At 32.6% G+C, this 14,434-nt stretch overlaps 1 protein-coding gene across 2 annotated transcripts in view; it reads left to right on the top strand.

Moving 5' to 3' along the window:
- LOC147063482 (uncharacterized) overlaps positions 1-7,685 on the top strand; it is a 275,530-nt gene extending 267,845 nt beyond the window's left edge. For both annotated transcript variants that reach the window (XM_085959679.1, XM_085959680.1), the window contains 2 exons: positions 2,911-3,144; positions 5,768-7,685. In XM_085959679.1, the coding sequence (XP_085815805.1) occupies positions 2,911-3,144; positions 5,768-6,073 (540 nt within the window). In that variant the 3' untranslated portion in view covers positions 6,074-7,685. The remainder of the gene's footprint in view (positions 1-2,910; positions 3,145-5,767) is intronic.
- The last annotated feature ends 6,749 nt before the right edge of the window (positions 7,686-14,434 follow it).

Here is a 14,434-nt window from a genome sequence, read left to right as displayed (position 1 = left end):
GTCTGGCACGCCATCACTGAACTCGTTCATTTATCAAGCGGCGACGATGGTTCTTCCTCATTCATAATGTTTGTATATTGCCATTACGTAAAAGTTACAGTAGGTTGTAACACCATATCCCTATTATAATTACCATTAAATCTCTTGGATAGTACACGATTTTACACGGTTTCTATACTCTAATGATTAGAGTCTAATCACTCGATATGCTATTACCACACCGTAAGCATCAGCAGCTGCTGTCAAACTATTACGAGAGTGCCATCTATTTTTTTCAGGAGCCCATATATTTCAAGTGCAGAATTTTCGTTTATAAGTGTATGTTTGATACATCTTCTTTCTCTCTTTCTCTCTCTTGTACACATTTTCATAATATTTTATTTACTCTTGTGCGGAAAAGTTAAATGATTTATTTGACCTACAGATTGCCGTTTATATAAGTTAAAACATCTTTAAGAATCTATCAAGAAAATATTCGATCGGTTGACCTAAAATCTTAAAAAAAAACACTTCTATACATGCAATTTTGAAGGAAACCCTTTCAATTTAATTATTGGCAGTTTATAAAATATAACTTGGGAAGTTGTCTATGAAAGGAAAAAATTCTATTGGAGAATCATAAGATAAAAAATACTACTCATTGCTAAATAAATATGCCTGCGAACAGGGAACTCAGAAATAATGGAAACTGAAATACCTAACGGTTAAAGAGAAGCAGGCAACAGATTTCGAGTAAGGAATAATATCGGATAAATTTAAACACGTGTCAAGAATGCGTCATACGTCGAATACTGACAACTGCTCTCGGTTTATGCATTGACACTCATTTAATATTGGTCTATTACACACACTATTGCACGTCTATAATGCGTGGTTCATTTTTGTAGGACACTCACATTCAAAACCCTGCGTCAAAATTTACTGTATTGGTATATTATAATTTAGCCTATCGGAATTCTATTCATTATCTGTTCTGTGCCTGTAAACGAAGCGTATGTAATATTTTTTTTTAGGATACACCTACTATTAAACTTTTCTTTGTTTTTCATAATTAGAGGACATTCGTTCAAAGAAGACTTTATACAAAGTAAATAAAACTTTTTATGCATAATCAATCAGGTGAATTAATAAATTATTTTGGACTTCTTTGTGAGGTCACAGAGTCACCCAAGTGGAAGATTTTCTTTTTTTACCTCTTAACGTTTTTCTTCTAGATGAGTAGATGTTTCGAAGTAGATTCCAGTTAGGTAGCTACTATAACCAGAACCGTAGTGAGAATTACTTGCGCCCCAGGCAAATTGCGCCACCGCAACCCCTTATGAACGGTTTTTCAATCCAAACATTATTTTATAATATATGCTGTCAATAAAAATAAAAACAAAGCACTATTTTTCAAGTAGGTATAATTTTATTTTATAGGTCAGCGATGGCGAACCTTTTTATGTTTACGTGCTAAAATATTCGTAATAATGAGTGGCGTGCCAATGGCTAATATTGGCGATAAATTATAAATTAGGAACCGCATTATGTGCCTATTAATTGTATATTATAAATTTACGGAAATATATTTTTTTCCGCTTAGTCTGCTAGTAAAAATAAAATAATAAAAACTTTTTTTAAAGTGATATTTGTTCTTATGCAATAATATGACACATTTTGGTGAAACCTCAGTTAAATACTATGTTTGTTCTTATACAAACACATGACAAGCGATGTACATCAGATAGGTACCTACTTCTTTTATTAGAAATTTAACAACTTACAAACGCTACAGTGAAAATCACATCGGACTTATATGCGACTGTCATGCATTTTCAATTAGAACCTATCACCGTTCAAACACATTTACTGATGACAAAAGATATAAACCAAAATGCTTGTTCATATTATTACAATGACGACCTTCCGGCCGACTCAAGCGCAATATTGCAAGTGTGATGAAGAATAGCCAATAGTCTCTTGTAAATAATTATAAAATTGATTTCATCTTGATTTCATCTAAGAATCATTCGCGTGCCAGCAAAATTATTGCGCGTGCCATAGGTTCGCCACCGTTAATATATGTGATCAGGCCTGCGATTTCCTAACTATCGACTCGTGTGTCACCCGATGACATGACGTAATTGTGACGTAAGCTAATACACAGTGACGTCCCGTGGGGGTAGGCAGATTGAGCGTCGCTTGGGGGCGGCAGTTACTCGAAGAGTGGCAAATCGAGGAGAATTATTTGGAATATATATAAATAGCAACCTAAACTTTGTAATAACGAAAATATATTTCCATTAAAAAAATCAGCTCAGTGGTTTTATCGGGTTTGCGATATCTAGTTTACTTCCGTTGCCCTTTTACGTACTTGGTGACCAGAAACGACACGTGTAGATTTGCGAATAATTAGCCTGATATTTAATTAGTAATGTATCCATACGACACATTTCTTAGATTTGGACTCATGAAAATACTGTATAAAAAATGAGGCGGCTTATTGGTGCTGCCTAAGGGCGGCATTTTAGCTAGGGGCGTCACTGCTAATACACGCTCGAGGCAAGCCGCCTAACGCATACGGCTCACCATAGATATTATTATGCTGAAACACCTATTTGTGTATGGGGACAATGGATAACGCCAGTATTTGAGTAGCGTTAATTTCTAGAATGCAATTATCACTCCGGTAGTACGTCACAATGATGTCATATGACGTCATGTCGACCGGGCGACTTCAACTCGCAAGTTATAACATAAGGCCCCAGTGTGATTACAAATTAAAAACAACTGAGCCAAAAATATTTAAATTGTCATTAATCTCAATTTCATAATTTTGCTGTATCTCCACGATAATGCCACCTTGTTATTATTAACCATCAATTTTTTTTGAATTGTGAAGCTGTAACAATTGTTGTGTAATGATTTCAGTGGCACGTTGGCATGGACTGCGCCGCATACAGTCGACACCTGGCGCTGGAGGCCGGTCTGGTGGGCGGGCTGTCCGGAGGGGACGCGATTGCTGCCGGTCTCCCGGCCGAGTCTGATCTCATCAAGTGGTGTCCGATGTGCCGAGTTCCCATCGAGAAAGACGAGGGCTGCGCGCAGATGATGTGCAAGCGATGCAAGCACGTCTTCTGCTGGTATTGCTTGGCGAGTCTGGATGTAAGTCATGCTGGAATAGTAATATTAGCTAATTTTAATTCACTTCTGAATAGTGATAAAATTCATCATCAGTGTGAATCCATTTACTGCTAATAAACGACTCTCTGAGCTGATTCTATTATGAACTCTGCAGAATTTTTGTATCCCATTAATCTGGGAACCTCTAGGTCTATTATTAATCAGTTCCTACCTTTGTCTAATTCCATTGGGTCTACATATTCTATACACAAGGCGGCTATTAACGGATAAAGTATAATATATATTATCACTTTACCCAATTTGGATGTTTATTAACATATTGTCACAATTAACCTCCCAATACATAAATATGATAAACTACCGTCGATAGCCGCCTTGTGTATAGAATAGCTTCGCATATCTTTTTTTTTTTTGTTTATGTCATTATGTATTATGCCCAGCATGCACGTAAATCTTAACTTTCTGGACCTCTCTTTTACTGAAGGTTCATAGTTAGTAAAAGTTAAATATATTAATATGACTCGAAATAATTATTATATACCTCATGGCCCCCACAATGGGGGGGGCTGACAGGGCTCTGGCCTGTAATAGTAAAAAAGTCGCCTGTTACGCGCGGTATTTTTCTCCAAAGATATTAACATTTTAAAATAAGTGGCTATGCTGTTGATTTGATTTTTTTGCTGTTGATTGGCTTTGATTGTTTGGAAAATGCTTGTACAGTGTCGTAGTTTTGTTAGCCTTAGCGATAGGTAGGGGGGCCATCAAAGATTCTAGCCTGGGGGCCCGTTTCAGGATCTGCCTACACAATTTCTTTACCAATAAAGCAGACCAAAAATTCACTAACTAGATTAAGCTACCAATGACTACCATATACTTGGATACCAAATTGGAATGCGACCATTATGAATAGGGAGAGGTGGATGGATATATAGATAATACCATCATAAATCGTCAGGTGCTCGAATTTAGAACTAAGGTCATCACAGTGTAAAATGTATTGAATGATATGTCAAATGTTACCATGTGGCGCCCTCACTCAGCGGACAACTTATACTGATGGATCTATAGTTGTTGGAGGAATCCAGGAATCCACCCCTGGTTGATGGGCTCTTGATGATGATGATGATAATAAAGAACGATGTTCACATCCATTGCTATAACAAGTGAAATGGCTATCTTTCTTTCAAGACTGGGTTATATTATATATAAGATTTTTAGATGCAAAGAATTTTCATTAAAATACATACTTACTTCGACTCGGAAACAGACCCAGCCCAAAAAAAACCTTGAACTTAGTGAGATTCGAACAAATATCTTTTGCTTGCTGGGTACATGCTCTAACCTACCAGTCTAGATATCCTTCTTGCAGATAATTGCTGATAACTCAGATAGCTGAGAATGTTAAACCAATTAAAAGATGTGTGTTTGAATATCGGTCTAAAAAATTAATTAAATCAATGACAAAAACAATTAATTTGTAGAATTTAGTACAATTTATATCGACTGTAGAAAAAGAACGTAATCCACACAAATCAGATTTTACTGGAGGCACAAAAATGTTTTTGTTATGGTTTTCGGTGACAATTAAAATACAAAGTAGACAATACATATTAACGGCCCACATGCTCAGCGTAGGTCAAAATTGAGTTTTTATTGTATTTTCAAACCATGATCCTGGACATTATTAAACGTTGTAGATAATCTATTTATATAATTTTGAAGCCTTATTATCCTTTATATTTATTTTAAACATTTGATGACTGCATAAAGTATTTTTGTTACATAAAATAGTATTCTTTTAAACCTCTCGCTCTTATGTTTTAGAATACAGTCATATTTCGGTACATGAATGTGCAGTGTTAAGATTTTTTACATTTATTAATTTTTAATCGCATTTATAAAACCATTAGTATAATTTATGACGAGATAATTTTAGTAAAATATTCACGATAAAAAATTATAAGGCTTCAAAATTATATAAATAGATTATCTACAACGTTTAAGGAATGTCCAGGATCATGGTTTGAAAATGCAATAAAAGCTCCATTTTGACCTACGCCAAGCATGAAGAGAAAGAAAAACCAACAAAGATGTTGGTTAAGTTGTTTTTCCCTACTTTCTTCCTTTTTTTTGAAAAATTGCTAGCTAATTGGAAAATAAATCAGCGTTTGCAGCCTACATCCTTTAGATACGTGTAATTAATCGTGTACACCGTTATTATCCAATAAAACCTATTTTAATGCCATAACTGAGGGTTATGTCCTTTTTCTGTTCTACTACCGACATAATTTTATAGTCCACATATACTTCGACACCTCCTACGTAAAAAGTCGGACCTCTGTTTTTGGTTATTTTGACTTGATTGCCTTTTATTAAATAATTTTAAAGATAATACAACCATGATAATTGAAAAAAAAAATTATCAATCAACTAAAAAATTACGATTCCAGATTCCAGCATTAAAAATTAATGTTGTGGTGTCATTAAAATTTATGAAAATCATACTACTGAAAAGTACCATTTAGCAGTTCCGTCCATAACGTAGGGGGGTGTCGTTTTCTTCCATTCCAAAAGTCTCAATTATTTATTACCATCATTGGTTTTTGTAATAATTATTAATAATATACAAACTTTTCTATTTCAGGATGATTTTCTTCTCCGACACTACGACAAGGGTCCTTGCAAGAACAAATTGGGACACTCGCGTGCGTCGGTGATCTGGCACCGCGCCCAAGTGGTGGGAATCTTCGCAGGCTTCGGCCTGTTGCTTCTAGTGGCCAGTCCGCTACTCCTGCTAGCCGCACCCTGCATCGTCTGCTGCAAGTGCCGCCTCTGCAACTCCAACGAAGGCAAGACTATCGACGGCGACGAGCCCGAGGGGATGGACCTCGAAGGGGACGATTTCCCGGAAGACAACATACAGAGGATCACGGCTGTCCCAATCGATTAAACGTTCACAATACTTTTACATACACGATTTCCAATATGCAGTCGACTAATTTGAAGTTTACTGTGACCTCTCATAATGAAGTATATACTCTAGTACAAAACTACATGCATCTGCCTGCAAACAAATAAACAAATGTATAAAAACTGTTTACAAACATTTGCCCATATTTTTTCTATTTCATCATGGATGGAAAACATAATATGTATTTAGACTGAAAAATAAGCAAGTGCGGACATGTTTGCAGTTAAATAATAATCTTATACTGGAAATAGCGAGACTCGTGGTTTCCTGAAGTGTTACTTTTATTAAAACATGCATATTTTTATGGTGTGGACTATCCAAACTATATTTGGTGCATTTGTTGTATTAGGGAAAAAAATTACAAACAATTGTAATTTTTTTTTACTGGCATATGTTTGTAAGTTTCGACTAGGCTTAAGATCATCCCTCAGGGCCTCTAAGAAGCCCTGTGCTCTACCAGTCTTCTACTTTTTCCCCTGGTCATTGCCAGTATCAGTCAAATACATTATATGAATAGTATTTACTGGCTTTGCAGGAAGGATATGGTGCCGTAATTCGGCTAGTTCGCAGAAACAGAGTTCAGGAATTTAAAAATACTCCGAATATTTCGAAAAACAGTGATTAGAAGACCGTGTTACAATGCTGTAGGCTCTGACAAAAAAAAATATTTCTTTGATTTAAAATAGAGTTTAAAGTGTTTTCTAAGTATTTTGTCAACGTGTTAGAATTTGGTGATTTTGTTTAAATCAAGTGGAGTGTCTTAGAAATTGGTAAAGGTGTGTGTGATATTATTCCATAAAGTGTATGTTTAAACGAGTTGTTATAATCTTGTCTAATTAATCAGAAAACTGGTCAACTTTTCTCCGGTTAGTTTGACAATATAAATACAAATATGAAAGGATAACATTGAAAGAATTGACAAATTAAGTGTAAGAAGTACTGTAACTCGGGTGTGGATAATATTTTATTAAATTCTGTGATATTGACTATTGAAATGTTTATAATAATATTAAAATGGTCGTATGGAAGTGGTAACCTGTTAATGGCTTATTTTTAATAGGAAAAAAGAATTTGTCTGATATTTTTATAGTTATTTCTCAATGCAAGGAAAGCATTTATAAATGTCATATGAATAATTATTATTATATCCTTACACACGATAGTACCTACCTATATAAAAAAAAAACATTTCTTATATTAGGCATGTAAATAATTTTTAGATTAAGTATATTATTATAAATTTAATGTCTCTGTTAGCTCAGATGTATGAATTAATAAATCATGCTTTGTTAATATTAAATCAATATTTCAAGATAATATTAGAAATATTTAATGTTTGAATATTGTTGAAATATCAATGTTGTACTTATCTATCGATGTATTATAAAATATTTTGAATTGTATTCATAATATAGTGATATAATCAAAGAAAATTCTATTGATGTTGTAAGAAACACGAGTTATATTATAGCTCCTAACAAAATACCTTCAAACATTGTACAAAAGATCAAATCTTCATATCATTGTATTTCAAAATATGTATCGATTGATTACCTTTTAATAGTTTCTAAATAATATTCAACATTTTATCCGATTCAACAAAACATTAAAAAATTTTATGAAACGAAAGCAATGAAGTACCCTCTTCTTTTTTATAACTGGTATTACTTATAGCTTGCAAAACTATTTGATTGATTTAACTGAGAACATATATTATTTAAATTAGATATTGATTAGGGCAGGCTTGGGCAAACTTTTTCTATGAAAGGCCACATTAGGAATATAAAATGAGCGGCGAGCCGCAAGTAAAATACTATTTTTAGACATACATTCATGAAAAAGGAATTTCAATATAAAAAAATAAATGATTCTGTAATGGCCAACAATTTAATGAGAAGAATGAAACTGTTTTACATTTAGTTTTACATTACAAGCTTAATTTGATCGTGAAGAGTTTTTATTGATGTTTATAATTGAAAATGTTTGTTCGATGATAAAACAATTAACAAGTTGACAAATTCTTCAATACATTATTATGTATATTCAAATGTTATTTTTAAAAAGGCGTTAAAATGTAGAAACGTGGGCCCCACTGAAATACTTGGCGGGCCGTAGTTTGCCCAGGCCTGATATAGGGTATCGACTACATCCGTTCATTTGAAGGTTTACTTAATTTTTGCAATTCCCTCCAATAAAACTGATGTATTTTTATTGATGGATTGTTATTTGTATGCCAAGACAGCTTATGTAAATTTACCCTCATCACATTAACTGCCCTCTGGTTTATATTATTTTTAACATTGTCTATGATTTGAAGTTACTGTACCAACGCATAAAAACAAGTTATACAATCATGAATAGAATGGATAGACTTCCTAACCGATTCGTTACAAGATATTGTTGCAATTAATAATTACTCCTAGATTTAAAAAATTATTGTACTCTCGAAGATCAGTTCAAAAATAGTCATTTTACTGTAAGATAGAGTAGTTTCCGTTTATTGAAATTATTTGCAACCACATATTTGATAAAATGTATCCAATCACCATGCGAAAAACATGTGTGTTGTAGAAACAATACAGTACGATAATCCATCAATTCCTTTATTGTTTTTAATGGGGATCCAATAAAAAAAATTACTCGATTCATGTCTCTTGTATTGTATAATAATGTTCTGACACCGAAAAGGTTGGGTTTAAATTTGAAGTACATATTACAAATGGTCGTGATGATTATTATGCTCATCCGCGCATATCATGATTATTTCTAATATACATAATAAAAATTATCTTGTAGACATCCTTGATTAGTCCATCCATTCTGTTTGTTATTAAGGCGGCTTCAGATGATGCGTTAAAACCCGGCAAAGTTCTTCAGTTTTTAATACATTCAATGTTACATGAGTGTCTTCTACATAATATTATTCCTCGATGCAGTCTATCCATGAAAGTTTCACCTCATTAAGAACCCTTCAAGCTTCGACGGGTCATCCGGAGGCAGGTTATTATGTATATTGTGTTTTTCACTGGAGTCCATTCGTAACCCGTCCGGGAAAAATAGATTGTTAATAAAAAATATTTTGATGAGATTTGCATTCAATATATAAACATTTCATCATAGAACAAAAATTCAAATACTTTCGAACTACTTTTGATGACATCTGTGGGAGGTAACCTATTTATAATCTGGCTGAAACTATATATTTTACTAAGAAAAAATTACCCGTTTGATGGATAATAGTTTCAAATAATATGGTGTACATTGGGAATAATGTTTTATCTTGTCAATTGATTATCGACTTATATATTAATTAAAAAAGAATTTGTTTTGCAACCTTCATATTAATTTAATTTTCATTAAAGTGTTCTTATTATTGTGCCAAATATTGTAGGCTATGATTTTTGCTCATTTCCCACAGGCGCACACTTAAAAAAAGATATCAAGTTATTTTGTATTTAATTTAGTTAATATTGTTTTTTTTAAATATTATTGATTCAAAACCATTTATATAATGTATGATTATTAAACGCATGTTTTTCATTTTTAGTACCCCAATTTTTTTACTTAAAACATATGTGGCCAAATGACTTATACATAATGTTTACTTTATGTCTTGATTTGGGAAATTTTGTGCACTGAGTTACATACCTACGTTCATTTAATTTTTTTCATACTATGCCTAAATATCAATTTGTCAACATTGTGAATAGGTATATTATTATGTTTATTTTCAAATTCTAAAACGTAGTTATTTTGTAAATCTCTGTATAGGTATGATATTCATTAAATGTATTCAAATATATCTATTTATTCAATATCTCGTTGACTTGATTAAGGTATATATTATAATATTATCACCGAATATTTGAATAATTCTTGCATAACTACATAGCTTGCTGTAATATCACACTGCCTTTTTTTTCTTTCCAATAATAAAAAAATAATAAATTGAATTAAATATTTATTTTTAAAAAACCTCAACTTAAAAGAAGTATAAATAGATTCTAAATTATGTAGTTTCTGAAATATATTTCAACTTACTTCATATGTAAAAAGTCAAACGCAGATGTTTATGACTCTGTATTAACAAAATAATTACAACTCAAATTATTCTTGTCATTTTAGTCTAATTCTGGGTCTATAAACATACCTATTCATTAATTAATCTGCATTTTTCTTGTAAAAATTAACAAACTGATATTAAATTTCTCCAATCATTATATTATTTCTACAAATAGTGATGTGAATTGATACATTGACTACATAAATATATTTCATTATGCTACGACTGGGTTTTTAAAAATTGTTATTACACTTCTAAAAAGATATTCAAAATTTCAACAGCTTACGCAAGTTGACAGTTGTACCATACCATCGGTGCGATTGAGGGACTGTTCGCCTTTTATGAAGAAATGAAAATTATAGGAAGCATCCATTATCAATTCATTTGGCATTAATTCTCTGGCAATTGATTCAATACTACTTTCATAAAAATGTTTATTACAGATGTCAACCATTTTTTTTAAATCAATGATAATGATGCTTCTGGTGAATATTATTGTAACCAATTTTGCAAATATTACAAAAGACATTAATAACAATTCTTTTTTCCACATTGCACATCAATAATATGGCTTTCAGATGATGTGTTATTTAAATAATAAGGAGAGCATTTGTAAAGTTATCATTGAGGAGCTGAAGATTAAAGAAATACATGCGACGTATTAGTAAAAATAAAATAGCAGATAATTTATACATGAAAAAAAGTTTCACTGTACAAATTGGAGATTCACTCTGAAGAATATTAATTTTGAAGTTAAAATTCTCAACTTACTTATGCACTTGAATCCCTTTAATCCTCGGCTCCTCAATTGATAGTATAATACTGATTTTCACATTTTTTAGTTACAGTGATATCTTCTATATATGCATCAATCTGTAAGATATTTTTTGTATATTGATGGTTGTTTATAAGTAAATATGTCCATCTCGATTCCATTCCTTTTAAATATATATATTATATATGTATATAATATAACCAATATTTTTATGCACATTCTGTAGGTACAAGGTTTTTTTTTTTAAATAACAAATTAGAAAATTTTGTCATAAGACAATCAGTTCAATATAAAACTAATGTGATAATTTTTAGATTATAATAATTTAACAGAAATACTTTACTATTGCTTCAAGTGTGATTTAAGTTATTTGTGATAAAATTAGTTGGAAGAAAATAATTACTAATAAAACAGTTTTGACGTAGATCATTTCCCCGCATAGACATAGACACACTTATTGTTTTATATATCTACTGATTTGTTTTATATAACTTTTAGTATCAAATAAACTTAATAACTTGATCGGTCGGTAAAATTTACTATTTAGCTTAATATATTATAGATATGTGAGAATTATTGTATTTAATAAACCTTTATTTTCAATATCTGAAATAAATTATTGCCCATAATTCTGTTTTCATTCAAATTACCTGATCCTACTTACCAAAAAATAAATAAATAAATGCATGCAAAACAATGTCCAGAGGGATTCATTAGATTTGTTTGCGTAGAATTAGAATACACCAGTCTGGGTCATTCTACCGTTGGCGTCGTCCTCGGTTATTTAATTATTGTAATGGAAGCTAATGAACGAAAACATAATTACACTATTTATAAATAGTGTTTTTTTATTTAAATGAAAATGTCCTGTTCCACATAAGACCAAAAATAATAATTGCAATTATGTCATAATAATATGTCTTTGAAGCAAGGCATGAAAAATTTCTGCATGTTATAATTTTATTTATTGAAAATAACAGAACTGTTTGCAACGTCATCTCACAGTAAAATTTGTGGGTTACGACATATTGCAGTTTATCGAACGGTAAAACGTATCGATTTATATCTCAAGCAAATAATATATTTTAGAAACTAGTCAGTTCATATCCTTTTTATTTTATCTAATAATAAATTGATTTTATCAATTGGCGAGTAGTACAATGTGTTAAGCCCATATTCCATTGGCAGATTGCGTCTGGCCCGATCGTCTGCCACGACTGTCAAACTCTATTCTCTATGGTTTTCAAGGATCGTGAGCGATCGGGTCGAAAGTGGAAAATTTTCTATTATCCGTCGTGCGATCCTTTCATTATCAAGCGAAGATTGCCGAAAGCGTACGAAAATAGCCGAATATGCGCCTGAGTCATGCAAACGGTCGTTCATTTCATTCTACATCTACTGGTTGATTTCAACTGAACAACTACAAGATGGCGAAAACTTAAAAAATATATATGGAGTATCACCGAGGACACAGTCCTCGTCGAATAAATACACGCCAAAGATATAGTGTGGAACGTAAAAAAATCCGCCATATTCAATGGTGATCACGCTGTTCTTCAGTTAGCCAACTTTTGACCCAGTGTTTTCGTTTACGGCGAGTCCTGACCGCCTGAGCCAGTTGAAATATAGCCATACTCGCTACAATAAATTAGTCTTTGGATTATTCGATTTTGATATTCGAATTACTCAATTGGTTTGGAGATTCAAGCTCGCCCAGTTATTCATGATGTAAATTAACAATAAGTATACAAACTTTCTATAAATGTCAAACGGCCGCATAAATTTTAACAGATCTGATGCTCGCTAGGTTTGACAGCTGACAGCTCAGTTTTGTTGACGTAAAATTGCGCGGGAATGCGTTCAGTGTAGCCACCAATCTAAGAAATATCTAGTTTTCACTCAACCTATATTTTTAATAATAGCAACACTAGTATTATTTTAACCAATCAAATCAAGGACCAACGAGATTGAATCGTTGCGTGTAATTGCAAATAGCTAGCGACGACGGTTGGCGTCGATCGTTGGATCGGGTTGGGTCTGTGCGTCTGCCAATGGAATATGGCCTTTACATGTATCGCCAATCAGCATTTAAATACTCTAACCAGGGGAAAAGTATTTAACGATTCGATATTAAGAAAAAAAATATCGAAAGCGTTAGTCAAAATGTTTTGACACTTTGACGACCCTACACAGTGACGTCCCGTGGGGGTAGGCAGATTGAGCGTCGCTTGGGGGCGGCAGTTACGGCAAATCGAAGAGAATCATTTGGTATATATTATAGAAATAGCTAAGTATCTAAACTTAATAAAAACGAAAGTATCTTTCCATTAAAAAATCAGCTTATTGTTTGGAAACAAAATGTATTAATTAATATAGAAGGTTGAACAGGACTGTTTTTTTTAGGGTTCGCGATGTCTAGTTTACTTCGGTTGTCCTTCGGCGTCCTTGGTAACCAGAAACACGAGCAGATTTGAGAATAATGATAGTCAATATTTTGTTAACACATTGATCGCCAACTAGTTTTACATAAAATAGTTAAAAAACGATTATTTGTTTCTAAGGTGTTATTTGATAGGTTATGAAAGAATATAATGTTTTTTTTCATTTTGATGATTTTTTTACGTAAATATTGGTTTTTATGATGTACAGGTCACATGTGGCCGTCGCGGCGCCAACAAGTTAATTTATTATATTGCGCCGGGCCGGCCATTTCGCCGGTCACCTGTCCATATGTGTTGACGAGAGCATGGTGCCATTTTGAGGTCGTATTATATTTAGATTTAGATAGTATAATTAACAGAAAAGGCACAAATACGGAATAAAAGTTTTCAAATTCGGTAGTATAATACCTGGATATACGTAAACTGGAAATATATGTATACATACATCATAATCATTTTTGTAATTCTATTTCTTTATTATTTACATAATTTTTATAACTAACATTTTTATAATCTATTTAATCTTTATTTTTATATCAATAAAAACACATTTACAATTTAAAAGGAAAACATTTTTTTTCGTTATGTACATTCTTTACATTAGTGAGCCTATATTTTGTGACTGGGAAGACATATTTTCAGGCCAAGTGGCAGTAATATACAGAAGGGCCATGCCGGTCACCGCGTATCGAAAAATTGACTGCGCGCGTGCCCATCGGCGCTGTAGAACAACTCTAAGGTAGGTCTTCTTTGCCGGTCACCGGTGACCCCCATGGCGATCAACGTGTTAATAATGTATCCATACAACATTTTCTAAGATATTATTGGAGTCATGAAAGGATTATGAAAAATACTGTATAAAGAATGAGTCAGCATTTTGGCGCTGCCTAGGGGCGGTATTCTGTTTAGGGACGTCACTGACCCTACATACAACTATAACCTGAGGCGTGGCGATTTGGAGAAATAATATCTCACCATAGACTGACAATAATCACATTTACAAAAGAAATTTTACCAAGCTGAATCTAAAAACCATTTCATTAGGTATTGTTTTGGGGAGA

This window comes from Rhyacophila brunnea, unplaced genomic scaffold (genome assembly GCF_057557595.1).
Source record: "Rhyacophila brunnea isolate RB1 unplaced genomic scaffold, BYU_Rbru_1.0 scaffold_9, whole genome shotgun sequence".
Taxonomy (NCBI): domain Eukaryota; kingdom Metazoa; phylum Arthropoda; class Insecta; order Trichoptera; family Rhyacophilidae; genus Rhyacophila; species Rhyacophila brunnea.
This window is presented reverse-complemented; position numbering and strand designations above follow the sequence as displayed.